Source organism: Hyperolius riggenbachi, chromosome 3, assembly GCF_040937935.1.
Source record: "Hyperolius riggenbachi isolate aHypRig1 chromosome 3, aHypRig1.pri, whole genome shotgun sequence".
NCBI lineage: Eukaryota > Metazoa > Chordata > Amphibia > Anura > Hyperoliidae > Hyperolius > Hyperolius riggenbachi.
This window is the reverse complement of record NC_090648.1, coordinates 381,707,453-381,731,143: the sequence shown is the minus strand read 5'-3', so window position 1 is coordinate 381,731,143 and position 23,691 is coordinate 381,707,453. Positions and strand designations below refer to the sequence as shown.

Here is a 23,691-nt window from a genome sequence, read left to right as displayed (position 1 = left end):
TATGTAAAGCGTAAGCTTTTACTCTGTGCATGTACGGATAGTAAACTAGCTGCAGTGTGTGCTAATCTCTGCTACCTCCAGTATGAACAGTATAAGCTGTCACTCTTTGCCTGTAGTGATAGTAAACTAGATGCAGTGTGTGCTACCTCCATTATGTACAGTATAAGCTGTTACTCTGTGCCTGTACTGATAGTAAACTAGCTGCAGTGTGTTCTGATCCCTGCTACCTCCAGTATGTACAGCATTATCAGTCACTCTGTACCTATACTTGCTGTAGTGTGTGCCGTTCATTTCTAACCCTAATATGTACAGTATAAGCTGTAGTAAACTAGCTGCCGCATGTTCTGATCTCTGCTACCTACAGTATGTACATTATAAGCTGTTATGCCTGGTACACACCATGCAATTTCCCATCAGATAGATAATTTCCAACAAATGCGCTTGGATTTCTGATCGATTTTCTGATCACTTCTATGGAAATCGATCAGAAAAACGATCGGAAATCATCTATTCGAGCTATCTATCTGACGGGAAATTGCATGGTGTGTACCAGGCTTTACTCTGTGCTTTCATTGATTGTAAACCAGCTGTATTGAATGTACAGTATTATCTGTAAAGCCTGGTACACACATACAGTTTTGATTAGCCAATTTTACTACTTCTAGGTATTATGAGAGTTCCGCTCCGTTCATAGTATTTAAAGTCTGTTGGCAATCATACTACATGGGGGAGGTAAAATTGGTCAGTGATTGACCACTCAAAATTGACTGTGTGTATGCATCTTTTCTCTATGCCTATACTAACAGTAAACAATCTACTTAAAGCATAGAGGGCTCCAGCCAACATTTTGCTGGGCAGGCCCTTTATTTTTAAATTACACCGTTGCTAAGTTCATGTACATTTGGCCACACCCACTTTCTGAATGGCCACACCCATAATTTGCAGAGGCACGCTTCGCTGGTTCTCTTTACCTGGTGCCTCGTGGGTGCCCTGGATCTCCTAGGACACTAGCAACGCCCCTGTGTCAGAGTTCCCCAACCCTGTCCTCAAGGACCACCAACAGTACATGTTTTGCATAAAACCACAAACATTCACAGGTGAGGTAATTAGTGTTGCAGCAGACCTGAATTACTACATCTGTGGATTTCCACAAAACATGCACTGTTGGTGGGCTTTGAGGACAGGGTCGGGAACATTGCTTCATGTAATTTTTCTACATTGCCATTGACTTGCATTGAAACACAAATCACACATGACAAAAAGCAGACCAGCCCTTAAATTGAATATGGAGCAAAAGTCTAAATTTCATGCAAATGCAGAAAAAAATGGAAAACTGAAATACATTAAAGGTGTAAGGAACGCGATTTTGGCAAAACACACTTAAAGTGGTCTGAAAGTCAGCATTTCTAATTTGCTCTAAAAAAAATTCCTCACAGCTTGAAAGCTACTATCCCAGAATTTTTTTCTAGCAGATCACCACTGAAATGGTTAAGCCAAGCACTTTGTCCTGCGATTCAGCTTCAAATCCGCATCCAAACTGGAGATAACAGTATCTTTGTTTGCATTCCAATGTTGATACATGTGTGTAACACAGTGTAACAAGTGAAAAGGAGCTCTCTGTGAAGCTCTCTGTGCTTCAAGCACACAAACAGCTCAAATCAGCTAATTAGAAGATGTTAATATATAATAAAAAGCAGTTTGAATAAAATGCAATGGCAGGTTTCAGGACAATATAAATTACACTTTGGAAACTTAATTTGTAAATAGACAATATTACTTATGCACAAAAGGAAATGTGATAACTTTATGAGTAATAAAAAGTAGGGAAACACATTTTTATTGAATGTTCTGTCAGAGTTTCAGACCACTTTAAATTCTACCAAGTTTGCCATATGTGGTTTTCCACACATGCTTCCTCTCCCCTCCCCCCCACAGATAATGAAAGTTAATTGGAAAAAGTTTGCACTCTGCAAATTTATGCTTCAAGAAGATTTTTTTCCCACACATGCTAAAACGTCAACGCAAAAACACAATTTTTAGCAGAAATGCGATTCTCGATTGACTTTCATTAGATGTGCAGCACATGCATTTTTGCACATTTGCATAAGGCACAAGATTTTTAATAAGGGTGAACCCTGCCTAAGAAATTATCTGGAATGTGTCACACACCTTGTGATTCCCCCACAGTCTTGCCAGGCCATTGGGGTCCAGGATTCGGAAAACCATCGACTCTTTATCCTCCCAGCGGATGAAGTTCTCGTATCGTGTATCAGACAGGAGCTGGTACACGTAATCCCATAGCAGGCGGCAATCTGAAGAGAACAAGAGCAAGAAAAGAAGTCACATGCTGTGGAATTGCTTTCCCTTCCCTTCATCTTCTAAAGGTGGTCACTAACGGTCCAATCTCAAGCAAAAAATCGTTCGAGCGATCAGAAATTCTGATCGGATTGGTTGTAAATAATCTCCATTGGTGGACACGATCAATTATGAACGAGTGAAAAAAATGTCGACTGAATGAATTTTCGTCAAACCAAAATTTGGATTTTCTTGTTGGTTGTGATAGATAGGAAGCAAAGATTGGTTCGTTGATGGTGTAGTAAACGATGTATTACAATATTTCACTTCCGATCAGAATTTCTGATCGCTTGAACGATTTTTCGCTAGAAATTGGACCGTTAGTGGCCAGCTTAAAGAGAACCCGAGGCGGGGTTCTGGGAATGAAATCCCCATACAGAGGATGGGTCTGTCTATAGAGCCCAGCCTCTGTTGCTATATAGATCGCTCCTAAGCCCCCCCTGTGCTCTGCAATACCCCATAACTCACAGCCGCGCTGTGTTTACCTCTTCTCTGTCAGTCTCGGCTGCTCCCCCGCCTCCTGCATCGCTCCGGTCCCGCCCGCGTCCCTTCCCTCCAATCAGCGGTGAGGGAAGGGACGTGGGCGGGGACCAGAGCGATGCAGGAGGCGGGGAGCGGCGAGACTGACAGGAGAGATAAACAGCGTGCTCTGACAAGCTGCGTGTCAGCAGCGCGACTGTTTTATGGGGGGAATTACAGAGCGCAGGGGGGGGAGGGGGCTTAGGGGCGATCTATATAGCAACAGAGGCTGGGCTCTATAGACAGACCCAGCCTCTGTATGGGGATTTTATTCTCAGAACCTCGCCTCGGGTTCTCTTTAAGTCATCATCATAATTGGTTATTAGAGAATGTAACACTCTACCAAACCGCATATACGGTAAAAAAACAAGCAGCTAAACGGGGGTCCCTTCACCCCCAAACCCACCCCCACAAGACTTGGTCGTCAGCTTGGTCGTGAATTTTTTCTCCCTGGAGGCAGGGCTAACGGCTGCAGCCCTGCCTCTAGTCGCGTCTATCAGACGCGCATCGCCGCCTCTCCCCCGCCCCTCTCAGTGAAGGAAGACTGAGAGCAGCGGGGGAGAGGCGGAGGTACGCGTCTGATAGACGCGCGGGAGGCAGGGCTGCGGCGGTTAGCCCTGCCCCAATGCGAAAGCGCTCCCCGGCTGTACGGAGGGGATTTGGGGGTGAAGGGACCCCCGTTAAGCCGCAGGATAGCTGCGTTTTAGCAGGGGCACGCATGCCCCTGCTATCTATGAGGTCTGAAGCGAGATTTATTCTCGCTTCAGACTCTCTTTCATTAAAATTCTCTCAATAGTCAGATATGACAAACATAGTAAAAGTAATGTTAATGCCCATTATTCCTGAATTTTTCGGCTACATTCACAGTGGGATGTTGCGGAGCTGCCTTATAAACTCTTATAACACAGCTTACCGCACTGCAATGATAAGCCTATGGGACGTTCACAATGCGACAGCATCGCATTGTAACGTTAAGGGCCTGTTTCCACTACACGCAGATTGGATGCAGAATGGATGCAGAAAAACTGACTCCAATGAATGTCTATGGGCCTTTTTCCACTAAACGCAATTTTTCTGATGCAGATTTTCCCATAGGCTTTCATTGGAGTCAGTTTTTCTGCATCCAATCTACGTGTAGTGGAAACAGGCCCTTAGTGTTATGGTAACGCACTGCTGTTCCTTTTACCGGGTACAGGAGAGCATACTTTTCACTGCCTGTATGTTTCACTGCACCTACTGTATGTGACGGTAACAGCATTAATGTGCGCTACCACCCTTTTTTTTCGTCGTGATTTTTAACGTCGCATTACAATGCAACATCCCACTGTAATGTAGTCTTCATCTCTGTCACCAAGTGAGCAACTGTGCCAAGTTTGGAGACTCTGGCTTTCTTACTGTTCGAATGGCAGGCTTTTACATTATTCCCATTGACATGAATGGGTGAAATCTGATGGCAGTTTGTGGGTGTGTGTTTGTGTGTGCGTGTGTCATGAGGACATTATCACAAACATCTAATTTTATCTGTAAAAGATAAAGATTATGGATATGCAATGAGTGAATTCTTGAGGGGTGAACAAAAGTTTCCAAGAACTAATCAGATTCAGAAGATTAATGACACCTGACAACTTGATTAGTTGTTGGGTAATCAATCACCAGTCTTCTGCTGAATACACACGTTGAGATTTCCCGTTCGATTCCCGGGATCGAACAGATCGAATCGATTATTTCCAACATGCTCGATTTGGATTTTGATCGTTTCTGCCATCGATTTGGCATACTTAACATGCAAATCGACGGCAGAAACGATCAAAATCCGTTTCGAGCATGTTGGAAATAATCGATTCGATCCGTTCGATCCCGGGAATCGAACGGGAAATCTCAACGTGTGTATTCAGCATTACAAATCTGATTAGTTCCGTGCAACATTACGGTACAGCCCATGGCTGTACCAGAAGGTTGCACAGTGTTTCACTTGATGTAAAGATAAAAAAAAAAAAAAATCTAAAGGAGGCCATACATCAGGCAACTTGGCGGTTGATCGACTATCCGATCCTAATATCATAAATCGGAATAGGATGAAAATCTGTGTTGTCAAATGCATGCCCGATTGACAATGCAATCAATATGGGTCCGAAATTGGTTGCATTAATCGATCGGACATGCTGCAAGCTGTAGGGCCGACTTGCTTGATTGGGTGCGTGACAGTAATGGAGAGTGATATCGGGATGAGCGACGAAACCCCCGATGCTGCCCCCCCCAATGAGTAACGTGCCCCTCTCCCCTGGCGCCCAGTGCACTCATACATTACCTGTCCATGGCCGCTGCTTGTACTCTGCTGGCTTTTGGTGCACTCCTTGCTCCATACACGCGCCCCACGTGGTTGCCAGGGTAACAGGACACAAGTGTGAAGTCACCCAAATGCCCACGTGTACATTGGCAGCCATGTGTGGTGCATGTATGGAGGAAGAAGTGCGTCCGGGGCCAGTGGCGGACAGGTAAAGTATATAGCACTGGTCACCGGGGATCTCATCATACATTGAGGGGACGGCGAGATGGTGGATGCACTGCAAAAAGCCGATTCTGGATCAATTTCAGCATGAAATCTATTGGGATTCAGCCTGCGGTGTATGGGCAACCGACAGATCGCTCTCTGATCAGCTCTCTGATGAGTTTTTGAGTGTTATTTTATTCTTATTCTCACAGCTACAAAACTGCCAATACAATTATAGACTGGCTCAGTGTAATTTGCCTTCTTAAAAACAGAAGGTATTTGCGATAATACAGCTTGAAGTAAAAATCTGTGGTTACCCACAATGCACCACTACTGAATATGCAAATTATCTCTTTACACCCCCAAAGCCAGGCTTACATCCAGAACCACTGGTGAATAGCAAGCCTATAGTTTATTTTTACAGAGCCACATCAACCTACATACAGACAGTGTTCCACACTTTTGGTCCTCATCACTGTATGGCAGGGATTGGTATGGCTCTAGGGGATAGGGCTTGGACCAGAACAACAGAAACACAGGGAAAATAGTTAGGTGTATGGGCCCCTTTACTGTATATTTGAATCAGAAACACAGATGCTGTCGCGTTAGACCTGTGACAGCACAAACCTCTTTCCTGACATCTAATGGCCCTTTCCACGCACAGAAAAACACAATGAAAATATGTACATGCCACTTTTTTCCGTACAGGATGATCACAATTTTCTTTAAATTTGATTTGCTGCTGCTAAAAACTTGCCCATTTTAACACTTTTTTACCTAAAAGCATGCATATGAAAATGCAAATTGGAAATCTTGCCTTTAATATTTTATACATACTCTAGACAAATTTCAGCTGAGACTGGGCATTTTGGCCAAGAAATTAGTATGAGGTGCCTCTCAAGCGAATTTAAAGATTCCAAAAACATTGTGCTTACCCTGCTGGCCATAAGCCGCTTCATTGTCTGCCACAATGCTTCCCCCCCCCCCCCATAACAACCAAACTTGTCGCTCAGCTGTAGCCAAGGGATGCATCTCCATGGGCTCACTTCCCCACAGTGTCACTCAGTTCTAGATTACAGTGTTTTTAATAATTAGAACACTGTTTTTATTAATTTTTCAAGCTGATGATAAGGGCTCTTTAACACTAGTAGCCGATCTGTGCGTTTTGTCAGACCGCTCCTAGGATGCGGTTAGAAAGGTAACATGAAAGTCTATTTGACGTTCATGTTATCTTTGACATTAGACAAAGCGTTCCACAGCGTTATGTTGTAATGCATCTGGGAGCTGTTAACCTCCCTGGCAGTATGATTATTTCCAGATTTTAGGGTCTTTTCCGAATGTTTCAGACCCTAAAACCAGGGGAAAAAAAAATCATGCCGGGAGAAAGCCAGCAGCAGCCCCTGCACTTTCCTCCCTTGAATCCAGCGCTGCAAATTTTCCCTCCGTCCTCCAGGTGGCGCTGTAACCCTGTAGTGAGGTTACTGACGGCAATTAGTGATTCAGAGCCTCCATGTAGAGGAAGAATAATGGCTGCTTGCATCTGGATCCCCTGGGAGGGGAGTAAAAATGCCATTGCTCTGCATTGAGCTTCCGGCAGCTAGCCCGAGCATAGCTCAAGGTTACCGCCGCCAGGAAGGTTAATCATCCTGCTGTGGCGGTTTCCCGTAGGGTGAATTAGCGCCACTGATCAGCATTGAACCGCAACTTCCTGACGTCACGACGCAGGTCATAACGCGTGTAAAGGTTCGTGCATGGGTTATCTAATGTGAAAGAGCCCTAAGCAAAGAAAAAGGCATTCAATGATTAATTGCAATAACTGTTAAAAACTAAAAACTAATTTTAACACATCTTGGAATTCTTTTTTATAGTGTTCATAAACTTCAAATGAGGCCCTGATCATTAATGCAGTGTTCTTGTGTTACTGATTATTATGAGAAAGTGTTTCACAGATGGTGCCCTAGCACAGCAATACAAATGTAAAGATAAATCCGACTCCTTACAGCACTATCAGTTACATAGTGGCCACCATCAATTTTTTCCTGCTTGAAGAATGGATGACATCTACAAAGAAGAGGAGTTGGCATCCTGCAGGCATACATGAAAAAAAGGCACCTGGAAAAAAATGGTACAGGGGATTGTCGCTAGTAGAATATCGCTAAAATTAGCGATATTCTACTACTGGATATTTTACTATGGCTGAACTTAACCATAGTCTCACACAGAACTCTCCCTCTACCAATGCCTAACCCTAAGGCCAGGGTCACACCATACCCCCTAACTTTTTGAGATGGGAAAGAGGGACACTTAAGCCACACCCCTAACCACACCCCCGTCACACCCCTAGTCACGCATACCATAAAGATTTCATAAGAAAAATAGGTTTTATAATTCAAACCACACTGGTCCTTTCTATCCTGGTTCAATTTCCTTTATTTTAACATCTTAAAAGTAAGTACCGGTAATGTATCAAATTAAAGGATGGGAATAAAGTTTAGAGTCAAACAAACACATTTTTAGTAGAGAAATATATATATATATATATATATATATATATATATATATATATATATATATATATATATATATATATATATATATATATTTACAAAGAAAGAGGGACAAAGTCCTGAAAGAGGGACAAATTAGGAGGAAACAGGGACAGAGCGACAGAGCTCCCAAAGAGGGACTGTCCTTTCGAAAGAGGGACAGTTGGGAGCCATTTCACACTTAACAAAATCGCATGAGTTTTCCACTAAGCTCTATGGGGTAAACTCATGCGATTTTGCTAAGTGTGACCCTGGCCTAAGACGCCCCTGGTGGTGTTGGAGGTCTTGGGGTTAGCCCCAAGACCTCACCTGGTGGTACTTAACCATAAGATTCCCCATGGTGGTGCTTACCCCTAAGGCCCCCCTGGTGGCTCCTAACCCCAACCACCCTACCACAGAGCCTCAATTTGGGGCAAAGAAAGGCAATTTGGAGGTCCAGAGGTGCCGCTAAGCCACAATTTGCATATCCGCATGCCCCGGGAATCCGTAATTCTATTGGGTAGGTCCTGGCATCGAAATTTAGGTTGTTTACCGAAAATCAGGCACCTGGTAAATTTCAACGCCTGGAGGTTCCCGATAGAGGGCACAGCCGTGCACTCAAAATTCTGCATTTTGCGGCAAATCGCGGCTATATAGTAGGTGCCTAGCGAGTTTCTTCTGTAAGGGTTCCTGAGCCCTTGGCAGATGAGCTTTTTGTCCCTAGCGTTGTATGACGGACAAGGGGACAGGATTTGCGTGTGGAGGAAAACATTTTTTTGCTATCTTTTGAGAAAGCAGTCCTTCACAGTGAGAGTGGTTAAAATCTGGAACATCTTTACCTCGGGAAGTAGTGATGGCAAACTCTAGATCTGCATTTAAAGAGGGCTTGGATGCTTTCCTTGCATTGACGGGCATCCTCTGCTATAATTTTTAGGTAATGCCCGGAAAAGTTGATTCAGGGATTTATCTGACTGCCCTATGGAGTCGGGAAGGAATTCCCGACTCCAGAAGGCTAATTGGCCCAGGCCTTGTAAGGGTTTTTGTCTTTGCCTGGATCAACTGGGATATGTGCAGGTTCAGGATCGTGTTTATTTATTTTCCTGGTTGGACTTGATGGGTGGATGTCTTTTTTCAACTAAACTAACTAGGTAACTATGACCATTTGATGCACACCTTTAGCAGATACAGAGAGATATAGGTATATTAGCAGCAGGTCACAAGACTAGTGTTTTGCAGATTTAATGAAGGAAGAAAAAGTGCACATTTACAATACATTTTCAAATGGCACTTTAAAGAGTTACCTGGCTGTAGCAGTGCCATCATGTAGTTGTGGCATTTGTCAATCAAGAAAATCTGCCGCCAAATGAAGAGCACTCACCTGCTATTCTCCCAATTGGTATAGTCTGTTCCTCAGGTGGCGACATGGAGACCATCACATGATTCATATATGCCATCTCCTCTCGGTGTGACAGGTTCATTGGCTTCCCTTCCCTTTGCTGACCATCGTCCACCCCAAGCCGTGGCTGTTTGAACTCCACTTGGTGTCGAGGGTTGAGTAGCAGCGGGTGCATGATGGGGCTGGGCATGAGCTGAATTACCCGTGGTGTTTCCTGGCGTGGGCTGCCAGCCTTGGGCAGGGTTTCAGCGGGGCAGTGGTTGGCTTCAGCAGGGGATACGGATAAAGGGTAGGGGTCTTGATTGTGGTGGTTGCTTTCAATCTGTAAACGGTGGAACCGATCGGCAGGAGAGGGGCGACGAAGGCTGGTTTCCAGAGGTGATCGTAAAGGGCGGGTTTCAGGGTCTGGGGAAGAATGGTGGTTGCTGGAGAGAGGAGAGAGGGGTCGATGTCTTAGTTCTATAGTTGGGGTGCTTTGTGGAAGTACTTCAGAAGGGAGCTGTGGTGGTGCTCGATGATGGATTCGGTCTAAAAAGAAGCAGGAGAAACAGCTGACAAAATCCCTCCAAAGTCTTGATAACATCACATCATGAGTGTATGCACTAAATTGTATTAAGCAGCATAACGTGCACAGTGTCTTAATGCACAATAAGTAGTGCAGAATGCAATACATTTCATGCTCTACCCATTGTGTGCGAGACTTTACGCATGTTATTCTGCTAACGCATTTTATTGTGTACATCCCAATGAATCTTACTAAAGAGAAAGACTGACTTTGTTATAAGTAATAATAGTGATTTAATAGTGATTTCCCCCCCCCCCCCCAAAAAAAAATAATAAAAAAAAAAATTAGCTATAAGGCCATAAAAAAATCTGAATTCACTTATCGATCACGGTCCTGTCACGGACGATTGCGGGGACGCAGGCGCGTCCTGGAACCGCCCGTGAAGAAAAGAACGATCGCACTCGATTCCTGCATCGATTGCGCCTCAGATCAATAAAACCAAGATCTGATGTGCAGTATCCCTCTGCTTAGGAACAGCTGGGAAATCTGTCTTAGCTGAAATGACAGCCTGGGGGGAAGGTGTTAATTAGCTTGGACATATTCCCTGTGGAAGGCACAATTTCCCTTTTGGCTCTGGGAACCTGGTGACACTTAGCTGATCTCATGGAGATGTTAATTAACCAAAGGATGCCTAGGTGCAGCCAAGCAGGCTACGAATCCACGGGAGGTCTGGACACTCTGTTCTCTGCTAAAGATCAAAGGAAAGTCAGCTGTTAGCAGCTAGAACACAACCTCAGTCTCATGGCATAATCCATAACTTCCCAGATCTGTAATATTTCTGGGGTTCCTGAGATGGCCGCTTCACCAAACATGGGGGAAGTGTAGCATGAGCCCCGGTGCTGGTTCTGAGGACGTTTCAGAACCTTCGGAGGTAAGGACTGCCAGCTAGGCAGTTTCAAAGTGCCCTGATGATACCACAGGGGTCCCACCCCTCATGTCTGGTATCAGGGCGCTGGGTAAATCGAGACAGACCTGAAAATGTTAATAAATCTGCCCTGACCTGTACGGTTCTGTGAGATAGAGCCCATATATGGGTAGATATGATTTCTAGCCCAGTACAAGGGGAGGGCTCCTCTCATCTTCTAAGGGGGTGTATGGCTCCCCGCCCTCACTCCCTCCTACTGAAGCAGGGGCATAAGAATGGCTGAGGACCCAAACTCAGTGTCCTCCACACTGAACCATCTTGCACTCATCAGATGCCAGCTTGAGGATATGCTGGCATCCACCTGGTCTGAACTCTGAACTCTGGACTTTGAAACCAAGAACTTTATGATTCTTCCCACAATAAGGACATCTTTCCAGGAACTAAGTATTTTTCTCCCTTCTTTTATTTTTCATACTGGCTATTACTGTTTTAATAATTGTTGATTTTCATAATTGTCTGTATATATTAATTATTTATATTGCGTGAATAAACGACTTTCCCCAAGTCATTCACTGTTTCGCTACCCTGCTTATCAGCACACACAGAAATGATCCCGGGTCTCTGAAGATACGCTACTGTTTGTCTGTTGTTGGCTAGACAGAATATCGTGTGTTTAACCGTTTTATTCGCAGGATTAGTCAGTCAGTTAGTGGGCCCCACGGTCCCATAGTAACCGCGGTGGTGGCAGTTTACTCTGAACCAGTAGGTGACGTTGTAATTACCCGTGTCTCACAGGCTCCCTTCTGAGTTGTCTGCGGCTAATTCTTAACGGTTCCTGCGCATTGACTGCGACCAGAGTTCGCACGATCTGTGCGCTGGCACCGTTTAGAAGGCTAAGTGCGGTCAGCCACTGAGGGCTCCTGTGACAGTGTTAGGCAGCGGTTGGGACCTGTGTTGTGCTGAAAGTATCTGCGATAGCGCTAGCGCTATCGAGAAACGAACTAATTCGTTGGTGTAGCTGGAAGGCAATATATTTTTTATATATACAGAGAGACTGTGTAGCCAGTACCCCTCCCCAAAAGTTTTATTTTATTTGGCGTGGAAATGTCCGGGAACTACAAGAAAATGTGCCTGGCGGACCTGCAAAATCTTTGCCAAGAGAGAGGCATTGATGTCGGCCGCAAGAAACAAGGGGACCTGCTAACGGAATTGTTTCAATGGGATACCCAGCAACTGCAGGAGCTGGATGTGTCTGCTGAGGTAGACGCTGACCCATCTGACTCAAGGCAAGGGGAACCAGAGACTGAGACTCCTGACCGTACAGAGGTTGTGCATCCTGAGGGCCCTGCATCAACAGTTACGCAGGAGAATGTCAGTGTGGACCCCAATCCCAGAGTTTCTGAAAGTACTCGCCTGGAACCGGCCCGTACTGGACTGTCCGTTTGTACTGATCCGCTAATGCAGCAGGCATTACAAAAGCTGATGGACACTGACCTGGACAAGTACCTGCAGTACATGCGTGAGGAGCGCCAAATGCGGGAGGAACGGGAGCGGCAAGCTGCTGCTGCTGAACGCCACGCGGAGAGGGATGCCGCTGAGCGGGAACGCCAACGACAGCATGAGCTAAACATGGCAAAAGTGCAACAGGCCAGCCGGAGTTCACCGCCCAGCCTCCCTGCTGAAGGAGCTGCACCACCCGTAAGTGCAAAATTTAAATTTGCTAATATTGAAAAAGACACAGACATTGACTTGTTTTTGCGGTCTTTTGAAAAAGCATGCCGTCAGTATCGTCTGTCCCAAGACCAGTGGGCCAGACATCTGACACCTTTGCTGCGCTACAAAGCGCTTGATGCCTTCGCAGAATTGCCTGCGGAGAAGGATAATGATTATGCTGCTATAAAAGACGCTATCATTACTAAGTACCAGCTGACGCCAGAAGCCTATCGGAAAAAGTTTAGGGCCTGGCAGAAAAAGTCTTCTGATTCGTACCGAGATGTGGCCAGCAGCTTGCTCACCACACTCCGCCAGTGGACGCTAGGCCTCACCAAAGGGTCTTATGGCGTCCTGGAGGACTTGATAGTCCTCGAACAATTTCTGAACATTTGCCCTGCTGATGTACGACAGTTTGTGTTAGAACGCAGGCCGGCTTCAGCCACTGTCGCTGCAGACCTTGCTGAGACTTTTGCAACTACCCGGGTGGCTGATACCCGCAGAACTGTCCCATCCAGCTGGAGAGGAGGTCAGCCCAATACCTCGGCAGACCCTCCTGCCCCTGTGAGCCGTCCGCCACAGAGGCCACCCAGCGCAGCTGCTGCACCCAGGCCTGCAGCGCCTGGAGAGGTCACCTGTCACTACTGCCGCCAGCCCGGACACATGAAGTTCGACTGCCCGGAGCGGAGACAGACATCACCTGCACCTCACCCACAGCAGAGGCAACCCGCCAGCGAACCACAGCCTGGATCATCAGATTTTGTCCTGTTTGCACGCGGACAGGAAATCCGCGACCGAACCGACCAGCAGCAACTTGTTAGAGTGAACGGCAAAGTTGTCACCGGATTTCGAGACACCGGAGCTGACATCACGTTAGTTCACTCACATCTTGTGCCAAAGGAGAGCATCAGCTCCAGCCGATCCCTTGCCCTTACTGGAGTAGAGGGCACCCTTTTCCACATAGCCCACGCAAAAGTGAAGCTGGATTGGGGAGTGGGAGGAGTCCAAGAACGGGTTGTTGGGGTTATGAAGGATCTCCCAGTCCCTGTGTTGCTAGGGACTGATTTGGGCAAGCTTGTGTCCTACTATGAACCTGCCACGACCGCCTTGTCGCTCACGGAAGGAGACGGACTCTCCACCCACCACCCGGTACTTTATACACTTGGGGGAGCACCAGGGGGAGGTGGGTTGAATGTGCCCAGTTCAAGGGTACCAGGTTCAATAGTGCCTGCTTCAAAGGCACCTGAGTTTGATGTACAGACTGTCTGTTGTGATGATGCTGTAGCTGTACCTGAGTTTACTGTACAACCTATCTGTAATGAAAAAATGTCTATACCTGTCAATGTCATTACTGCATGCAATGATGATTTGAGTAATGTCCGTCTGTGCCATTCTGACAGTGTACCTGTGCTAGCAGTACCGCGCAGCTGCACTGCTCAGAACCCGAGCTCAGAACAGGTGGAGGGGGTTCCGGCCTCCTCCCCCTCCTCTGACCGCAGGGATGAGACCTTTCAGCCGCTGGCCTCGTGTGACATGAGCCAGTTGGCTGAAACTGACAGCGCCATATTCTCAGCCGCACTACAAAGTGACCCAAGCCTGGAGGTGCTCAGGCAGCAAGCCGCTGAGCCCCTCGCAGACGGGGCCGCTTTCAAGGTGTACTGGGAAGGTGGGAGACTGTACAGTGAGTCTGTACAGCCCCCTACAGGTAGATCCCACGCGGATACCAAGTGGCTTGTGGTCCCGAGTGCGTTCAGGGGACATGTGCTGAAATCCGCACATGGTAATCCTCTGACAGGGCACTCGGGTGTCCGCAAGACACTCGCCGGTATTCGGAACCAGTTTTATTGGCCCCGGATGAACAGGGATGTAGCAAACTACTGCAGGGCATGTGCCGTCTGTCAGGAGCTGGGAAGGTCCAGGGATTCCCGCAGGGTTCCCTTAGGTCCACAGCCACTCAGCAGGGGAACCCTGCGTGGGCTGGCTGTTGACCTAACCAACCCACTGCCCGTTGTCAGCAGTCCCGGCAGACACCACATCCGACTGCAGTGGCGCAAACGCCCTGTCCAGAACGGTCCAGGTTGGGTCAACCCTGAGGGTAGCAGACCGCGACCGGTCCAGGGGAACCGAGCCACAGGCTCCAATAGGTTTTCCCGCCGTACCGGCAACTCGAGGCCCGTCAGCCAGGTTAGCGGCGCCGCCACACATCTTGCGGATGAGTGGCTAAGCCACGGACAAGGGGGAGAGCTGTCACGGACGATTGCGGGGACGCAGGCGCGTCCTGGAACCGCCCGTGAAGAAAAGAACGATCGCACTCGATTCCTGCATCGATTGCGCCTCAGATCAATAAAACCAAGATCTGATGTGCAGTATCCCTCTGCTTAGGAACAGCTGGGAAATCTGTCTTAGCTGAAATGACAGCCTGGGGGGAAGGTGTTAATTAGCTTGGACATATTCCCTGTGGAAGGCACAATTTCCCTTTTGGCTCTGGGAACCAGGTGACACTTAGCTGATCTCATGGAGATGTTAATTAACCAAAGGATGCCTAGGTGCAGCCAAGCAGGCTACGAATCCACGGGAGGTCTGGACACTCTGTTCTCTGCTAAAGATCAAAGGAAAGTCAGCTGTTAGCAGCTAGAACACAACCTCAGTCTCATGGCATAATCCATAACTTCCCAGATCTGTAATATTTCTGGGGTTCCTGAGATGGCCGCTTCACCAAACATGGGGGAAGTGTAGCATGAGCCCCGGTGCTGGTTCTGAGGAAGTTTCAGAACCTTCGGAGGTAAGGACTGCCAGCTAGGCAGTTTCAAAGTGCCCTGATGATACCACAGGGGTCCCACCCCTCATGTCTGGTATCAGGGCGCTGGGTAAATCGAGACAGACCTGAAAATGTTAATAAATCTGCCCTGACCTGTACGGTTCTGTGAGATAGAGCCCATATATGGGTAGATATGATTTCTAGCCCAGTACAAAGGGAGGGCTCATCTCATCTTCTAAGGGGGTGTATGGCTCCCCGCCCTCACTCCCTCCTACTGAAGCAGGGGCATAAGAATGGCTGAGGACCCAAACTCAGTGTCCTCCACACTGAACCATCTTGCACTCATCAGATGCCAGCTTGAGGATATGCTGGCATCCACCTGGTCTGAACTCTGAACTCTGGACTTTGAAACCAAGAACTTTATGATTCTTCCCACAATAAGGACATCTTTCCAGGAACTAAGTATTTTTCTCCCTTCTTTTATTTTTCATACTGACTATTACTGTTTTAATAATTGTTGATTTTCATAATTGTCTGTATATATTAATTATTTATATTGCGTGAATAAACGACTTTCCCCAAGTCATTCACTGTTTCGCTACCCTGCTTATCAGCACACACAGAAATGATCCCGGGTCTCTGAAGATACGCTACTGTTTGTCTGTTGTTGGCTAGACAGAATATCGTGTGTTTAACCGTTTTATTCGCAGGATTAGTCAGTCAGTTAGTGGGCCCCACGGTCCCATAGTAACCGCGGTGGTGGCAGTTTACTCTGAACCAGTAGGTGACGTTGTAATTACCCGTGTCTCACAGGCTCCCTTCTGAGTTGTCTGCGGCTAATTCTTAACGGTTCCTGCGCATTGACTGCGACCAGAGTTCGCACGATCTGTGCGCTGGCACCGTTTAGAAGGCTAAGTGCGGTCAGCCACTGAGGGCTCCTGTGACAGGTCCGAATTCGAATCGAATTCTGCCAGACCCGAATTCGAATGTACTCAAATCGAATTTGGGTACATTCGAGCATCACTGCTCAGAGGATCAGCAGGACAGTCAGGCAACTAGATTTAAAAAGGGAAAGAAAAGAAAAAAAAACACAGCCATTTTGCTGAATTTGATTTGAAATGCATATGTCTGCCTCCACATAGCTCTCACCTCAGGTTCCCTTTAAGAACATAGAACTTTAGAAAATGCATTAGGTTTATTGTTGGATCTCCCCTTTATTGACCAACAAAGTTGCATCATCTCATAACCAGGCCACATAATAACCTTTGTTTAAGCATATTTTTACAGGGTTTTCAAACCCTTTATTATAATAGTATCACACTTACCTATGAGTTGTAGGGATTGGGGGGGCAGGGTTCATGGTACTAAACAAACAGTTACTGCCGTTCTGTAGTCACGCGACCAGCGGTGCAGGGAGAGAAGAGGTTAATCTGACAGAGGCAAATTAAACTGCGCAGAAAGAATAACTTGCCTAGCAGATCAAAGCAGACAGAGATTACTTTCTAGACAACCCTTGTATTATACAACCGTGTTTGGATCCTCATTCCTACAGCACAGTGGGGTTGATGCACAAAGCTGTGGTAATATTGCTGTTTGCAAACAACGCAGAGCAATAGTAGTGTTACTACTGGCAGCAGGTTCCCACAAGTTACGCTATTATCATTAGAAATGCTGTTACCGTAGCAGGGATCACGTTACTCGTATATAGCAGAGCTCGCGGTAACCTGCTACAGGTAGTAATGGAATATTACTGTGCGCTGTCTGCAAACGGTAATATTACAACAGCTTTGTGCATCAGCCCCAATGAGAGCCCATGTTATAATGTACTTCTAATGATAGTGTAGTGACGAACTGGAAAACAAAAAACTTAACATTTCCCTTATTTATTTTTATTTATATTCAGCACATATTCTGCAGTGCTTTACAAAGCACAATAAGACGACAAGGGGAACATAGGTACAACCAAAAAATGTACAGCAGAGACTCAAGCAGCACAAATATTGCAACAAAAACCGTACACATTAGGAGGATGACCCTGCCCTTGCAAGCTTACAATCTTAAACACTTTACCCCCACGCGTACGGATTTCTCAGTCCCTTTTTTCTACCCTAAAAAACCAGGGACGGAGAAATCCGTACTTTCCACGCTACCGCCGCTGTCCGCGCTCCCGCCGCTCGTGCGCGCGCACCCGCCGCTCGTGCACGCCGCCGCCCGCTCGCCCGGAGATCAATGAACGGGAAAATCCATTCCCGTTCGTTGATCTAAGCCCCCGCAATGATCTGCTGCTTCTTTCAGAAACAGCGAGATCATTGTGAGTCTCCCAGCCTCCTACTGCTTCCTGTAAGCGTCCTTCCGGACGCTTACAGGTCGCATGTAAACAAACACTCTGTGGCCATCTTGTGGCCAAATAGTAAACTACACCCTAAAAGCATTTTACATATACAAACATTACATTTACACAATAAATTAACTCATAACCTCCCACACTACCCAATTTTTTTTTTTTTTTTTTGTAATTAAAAAAAAAAAAAAAAATACAATAAAAAAAAAAAACATAAATAGTTACCTTAGGGACTGAACTTTTTAAATATTTATGTCAAGAGGGTATAACACTGTTACTTTATAAACTGCGGGCTTGTAATTAGGGATGGATGCAAAACTGAAAAAAATGCACCTTTATTTCCAAATAAAATATTGTCGCCAAACATTGTGATAGGGACATAATTTAAATGGTTTTTATAACCGGGACAAATGGGTTAATACATTTCATGGGTTTTAATTACAGTAGCATGCTTTATTTAAAAACTATAATGGCCGAAAACTGAAAAATAATAATTTTTTCCCACATTTTTTCCTATTTCCCTATTAAAACACATTTACAATAAAATAATTCTTGGCATAATGTCCCACCTAAAGAAAGCCTAATTGGTGGCGAAAAAAAACAAGATATAGTTCATTTCATTGGGATAAGTAATAATAAAGTTATAGACGAATGAATGGAAGGAGCGCTGAAAGGTGAAAATTGCTCTGGTGGTCAGAGGGTAAAACCCCTCAGTGGTGAAGTGGTTAATCTGTGAATGTACAGAAGGGTTGGAATCAAAATATATTCATAAGCAAAAGTTTTAGGCAGGTGTGAAAAAATCCTGTAAACAAAAAATGCTTTCAAAAATGGAAATTTCTCTTTTGTTCATTCACTGCTTTTTGTTGATTGATTGAAAATAAATGATTAAGTCAAATCAATATATGGTGTGACCACTCTTTGCCTTCAAAACAGCATCAATTCTTCTAGGTACACTTGCACACAGTTTTTAAAGGAACTCGGTAGGTTGTTCCAAACATCTTGGAGAATTAACCACAGATCTTCTGTGGATGTACGCTTCCTCACATCCTACAGCCAAAATATTTCAAATTTTGACTCATCAGTCCAGAGCACCTGCTGCAATTTTTCTGCACCCCGGTTTCTGTGTTTTCATGCATACTTTAGTTACGTGGCCTTGTTTCCATGTCAGAGGTAGGCCTTTTTGGCTGCAGCTCTTCCATGAAGACCACTTCTGGCCAGACTTCTCCAGACAGTAGATGGTGTCCCTGGGTCCCACTGGTTTCTGACATTTCGGAGCTGATGGCACTGCTGGACATCTTCCGATTTTGAATAGTAATAAGCTTGATGTGTTCCATCTGCTGCACAAAGTTTCCTTGGCAGATCACTGCATCTACGATCCTCAACGTTTCCCGCTTCTTTGCGCTTCTTCAAAAGAGCACATCTAGAAACCCCAGTCTACTTTAAAATCTTTGTCTGGGAGAGACCTTGCTGATGCAATATAACCACCTTGTGTCTTGTAGCTGTGCTCAATCTTGGCATGACATGAAACCATCTTTCAGAGCCTTACCTTGTTAGAGTCTGGCTGTACCTCACCCAATTTTAAGTTTCCTACACAGCTGTTTCTATTTCAGTTAATGACTGTTTCAACCTACGTGTGATATTGATGATCATTGGCATCAGTTTGGTATAATTGGTTTGTTATATACCTGACTACAAAACACTTTACAGTTCAAGTGTACCTATAACAGTTGATGCTGCTTTAAAGGCAAAAGGCAGTAATGCCAAATATTGATTTGATTTAGATTTAACTTTTGTTCCCTCCCTTTTCATTTTGTAAATTGATAACAGTAAACAATCGTTTGTATTTACGAAAGCATTGCTTACAGCATTTTTTTCACACCTGCCTAAAACGTTTGCATAGTACTGTATATCTTAAAAAGTGATTTAATGCTTAATCATAATTTGGTATGAAAGGCTGCTTGTTTCTTGCAGTTATGCTGGGTAGCCTAACCTGCAAAACCTATCACAGATAAAGTAGGACTAGTAAGCATTTACCTTCATGGTGGTTGTGGGGTATCATCAATTCAGGGTGACCATGAAGAGAGTTTCCAGAGTGAAACACTGAGTGGACAGGTCGCGGCTTCCTCTGCCGGAGGATATGCTGCAGAACCTCGTACAAGACGTCACCTGGGTACAGTGGACAGAGCCACATATAGATAAAAAACCAAGGGCATACAACACAAAGCTTTGATGCACAGCAATAAACGCCAAGAAAAAATAAATAAATAAAAATAATAAATAAATAAATGTAGCATGGAATTTGTGACCATTTTCCCAACTCAAAAGAGGTGAATGCGTTAGATTGTGAGCTCCAGGGCACAGGCTTAAAATGGTTCTATATAATCTGTAAGGGCTTGTTCACACTACACAAGCTTTTCTAAGCACTTTGTGATTTTGAAAAGCTTTTGCTAATATTATCCTATGTGTGTGTGCACACTAGAGCGATCTGATTTTGTAAAAATCCCCCATAGCATTGCATTAGCAAGGGCTTTTAAAATCTCTAGCTCTTAAAAAGCTCTTGTAGTGTGAATCAGTCTTAAAGAGACTCCGTAACAAAAATTGCATCCTGTTTTTTATCATCCTACAAGTTCCAAAAGCTATTCTAATGTGTTCTGGCTTACTGCAGCACGTTCTACTATCACCATCTCTGTAATAAATCAACTTATCTCTCTCTTGTCTGACTTGTCAGCCTGTGTCTGGAAGGCTGCCAAGTTCTTCAGTGTTGTGGTTCTGCTATGAACTCCCCCTTCCAGGCCCCTCTCTGCACACTGCCTGTGTATTATTTAGATTAGAGCAGCTTCTCTCTTCTCTCTTATCTTTTACAAGCTGGATAAATCCTCCTCTGAGCTGGCTGGGCTTTCACATACTGAGGAATTACGTACAGGCAGAGCTGTCTGCACTCTGCAGGAAGAAACAGCCTGTCACTTCAGTGGAAGATAGCTGCAGGGGAAAAGAAACACACAAATGATCTCTTGAGATTAAAAAGGAAGGGTGTATACAGCCTGCTTGTGTATGGATGTATTTTCTATGTGTGGACATAGTGTACATCAACCTACTTCCTGTTTTGGTGGCCATTTTGTTTGTTTATAAACAAACTTTTTAAAACTGTTTTTAACCACTTTTAATGCGGCGAGAAGCGGCGAAATTGTGACAGAGGGTAATAGGAGATGTCCCCTAACGCACTGGTATGTTTACTTTTGTGCGATTTTAACAATACAGATTCTCTTTAAGGTGCAGTGTACTGTGCTAGAACTGAAGGATGTAAATATTGCAAAGAATGGTCTGTTTTGTTTTAACAGGTAAATTTTATTGAATTTTTCAAGCAAAAACAAACAAGTACAATTCGTACATGACTGCAGATAAGAAGAAATAAGTAGAGAAGGAGAAAGAGAAGAGAATAGTCTGTTTTTTAATAGGTGTAGAACCTTTTCAGGCCACAAGGAGGAGAAGTGATCAGGAGAAACAGAACACCAATATTGAATTTATTTTGGGCAACATTTTTTTTTTGTCTCTTCAGGTTAACGCTTGCAAATTGCACAGGCTAGTAATGACCAAACTTGTTCCAGTACAAGTAAGTGGTTTCACCTCATCCATGGCAGATGGATGAGGTGGAAGCCGTGATAGTTCAGCAGCAATAACCAACCTCCTGCAATGTAATACCTGGGGCAGTTTCCTCTAATAAAAAACTGCAGTGGAATTTGAAATCTTTACTTACATGTGACAATGATCTAAAATAATCATCATATTGTCAAGTTAAAAAGTAGGGACATCACAAGATTTTGGGAGGTGATTTAAAACAGGCTTGCATAAAAGTCACACAGCAAGTCGCACATCAAGTCACACAGCTGAAATAATTCTGGAGGATGAGGGGGAAAGTCTCCCAGTTTATGTCAGAGTATATTCAGCAGACAAGAGAAAACCAGAAGATATTGCATTGCCCCTTTTTAAGAGACAATAAAGTGCAGTTCTTAAATTTATCCACATAAGGAAACAACATAACTTTAATTTTTTTTATGAAAACATGATGGTTAAATAACTGTAGCTGCAGTCTGGGTTTGGTTGTCTATGAAGGTGACCTTCTAAGCAATGTTCCATTCGTGGATTAAAAACGGTCAGCTGCTGGAAATGTTAGTATCCACTCTGCAGGGTTGTTCAGTATTATGCATTGCTTTAAAGAGGAACGGTCGCGAAAATCTTACAGTTTAAAACACATACAAATAAGAAGTTCATTTCTCCCAGAGTAAAATGAGCCATAAATTACTTCTCTCCTATGTTGCTGTCACTTACAGTAGGTAGTAGAGATCTGACATTACCGTTATTCTCATAGGGGGATTCTCAGGGTTTTCTTTATTTTTAAAAGCACTTAGTGAATGGCAGTTACTCCATCAAACTGCCAAAAAAGTGTGCAGGGAGGCTGGCCAGCATCTTTGTTTAAATCTTTTTCAGGGAATGTCTTTATAAAAGAATAAAGACCATGCTGAGAATCCCCTATAGAGAGATGGACTAGCCCAAAATCTCTGTCGGTAATGTCAGATTTCTACTACCTACTGTAAGGGACAGCAACATAGGAGAAAAGTTAAGTAATGTATGGCTCATTTTACTCTTGGAGAAATCTACTTCGTATTTGTATGTGTTTTAAATTTTAAGATTTTCACGATGGTTCCTCTAACTTCTTGAAGACCCCTAAAGGCTTCAAGACTCACCCTTTCACGCTCGCATACCCCCCTACACCAGCACCATAATATGTTCTGTTAGACACCCTCTCAACAGATACACCTACTGTCTCCACCCACACCCTTTAGATTGTAAGCCTCTGGCAGGGCCCTCTCCCTTAGTGTTTCCAGCTTGATTATGCAATCTTACTGACAATCACCCCTTTTGTGGACTAGAACAATCTCTATTTTGACCTAGGACACTGTATTATCAAATCATTTGCATGATCTTGTTTTGTTGTGAGTTTCCTGTATGTCCTACCTTGTATGTTAACCCTTTTATTATTGTGCAGTGCTGCGTAATATGTTGGCGCTTTATAAATACAATAAATAATAATAATAAAAGGCTAGGCAATGTTTTGTTAAATTGGTGACTGCAGCTTTAAGGCCAAGCTGCAGGGCCACACAACTCAGCATACAAGCGATGCCCCCCCCCCCCCCCTCCCCCTTTCTCCTCACCAACAGAGCTCTCTGTTGGTGGGGTCTGATCGCTTCCCCTGTGTTTATTTTTTTTTAATAAATATTTTTCTTATTTTTTAATAAATATAACTATTTTTTTTTCTCTCTCTCCCTCCCCGCAGCCAGCCAATCATGCCGATCGGCTGTCATAGGCTTCTGGCTATGAGAGCCGATCGCTCTCTTGTGTCCCAGGGGGACAGTCGTGTCCCCAGTACAGCACTGTTGCAGATCGTAGCGATGTACAAAGTTTATCGACAGCGGTTTCGCCATCTAACAGTCTCCGAGCGGCGAGCGCCACTGGGAGACTGAAGGCAGAGATGCGCGCGCAACCTGCGAGCGATCTCCTGCAAACTGAAGCCCCAGGACTTTACACCGATCGGCAGCCACAGTTAAGTAACAGAGCACCTTACCTGAGTGTGAACAGCGGTATCGGAAGTCTTCCTTGGTGAGGAGCAGTAGTGCCTTCCCATTCATCTCAAAAGTGTTGTTCTCAATGGGATGAAGGGAGAATTCATTCTCTGCCCAGCGCAGCCACTGAGACACATCTTCCCGAGACCAGTGCGATGGAGGGAGACCTACCAGAAGAAAAGGAAGATAAACAGATAAAATAGGTTTTCTAATCATCTCTGTAGGCCATGCTAGCAAGGTCTTGTTTAACTGGTTCCGGACCAACGCAGTTGAAATCTATGTCCTGCTTGTGGCTGTGTGGATCTGACAGGACGTAGATTTCAACAATGGTCGCCGTGCATTCCCGCCGCTCACACAGCTTTTTTCCTGCTGCAGATCACTTGCCCTGCCATCTATATGACGGCAGAGCTGTGTGAACCGGTCAGAAGCCGATTTCATTGTCTCCTGACCTTTCATTGTCATCACTGTAAGCTTAAATTGATTGACAGAGTCAGGAGCTAAGGATTGCAGCTCCTGACCTGCTCGTACAGCTATGCCATCACAGGGAT

The 23,691-nt window shown here is 44.9% G+C and overlaps 1 protein-coding gene across 4 annotated transcripts in view; it reads right to left on the bottom strand.

Annotated features, from left to right (window-relative positions):
• Positions 1 to 23,691, bottom strand: part of LOC137564049 (transcription factor ETV6-like) — a 169,495-nt gene that overhangs the window by 17,370 nt on the left and 128,434 nt on the right. For all 4 annotated transcript variants that reach the window (XM_068277349.1, XM_068277350.1, XM_068277351.1 and 1 more), the window contains exons 3-6: positions 23,146 to 23,310; positions 19,560 to 19,691; positions 9,269 to 9,814; positions 2,170 to 2,312 (exon numbers count right to left, since the gene is read on the bottom strand). In XM_068277349.1, coding sequence (XP_068133450.1) covers positions 2,170 to 2,312; positions 9,269 to 9,814; positions 19,560 to 19,691; positions 23,146 to 23,310 — 986 coding nt within the window. The remainder of the gene's footprint in view (positions 1 to 2,169; positions 2,313 to 9,268; positions 9,815 to 19,559; positions 19,692 to 23,145; positions 23,311 to 23,691) is intronic.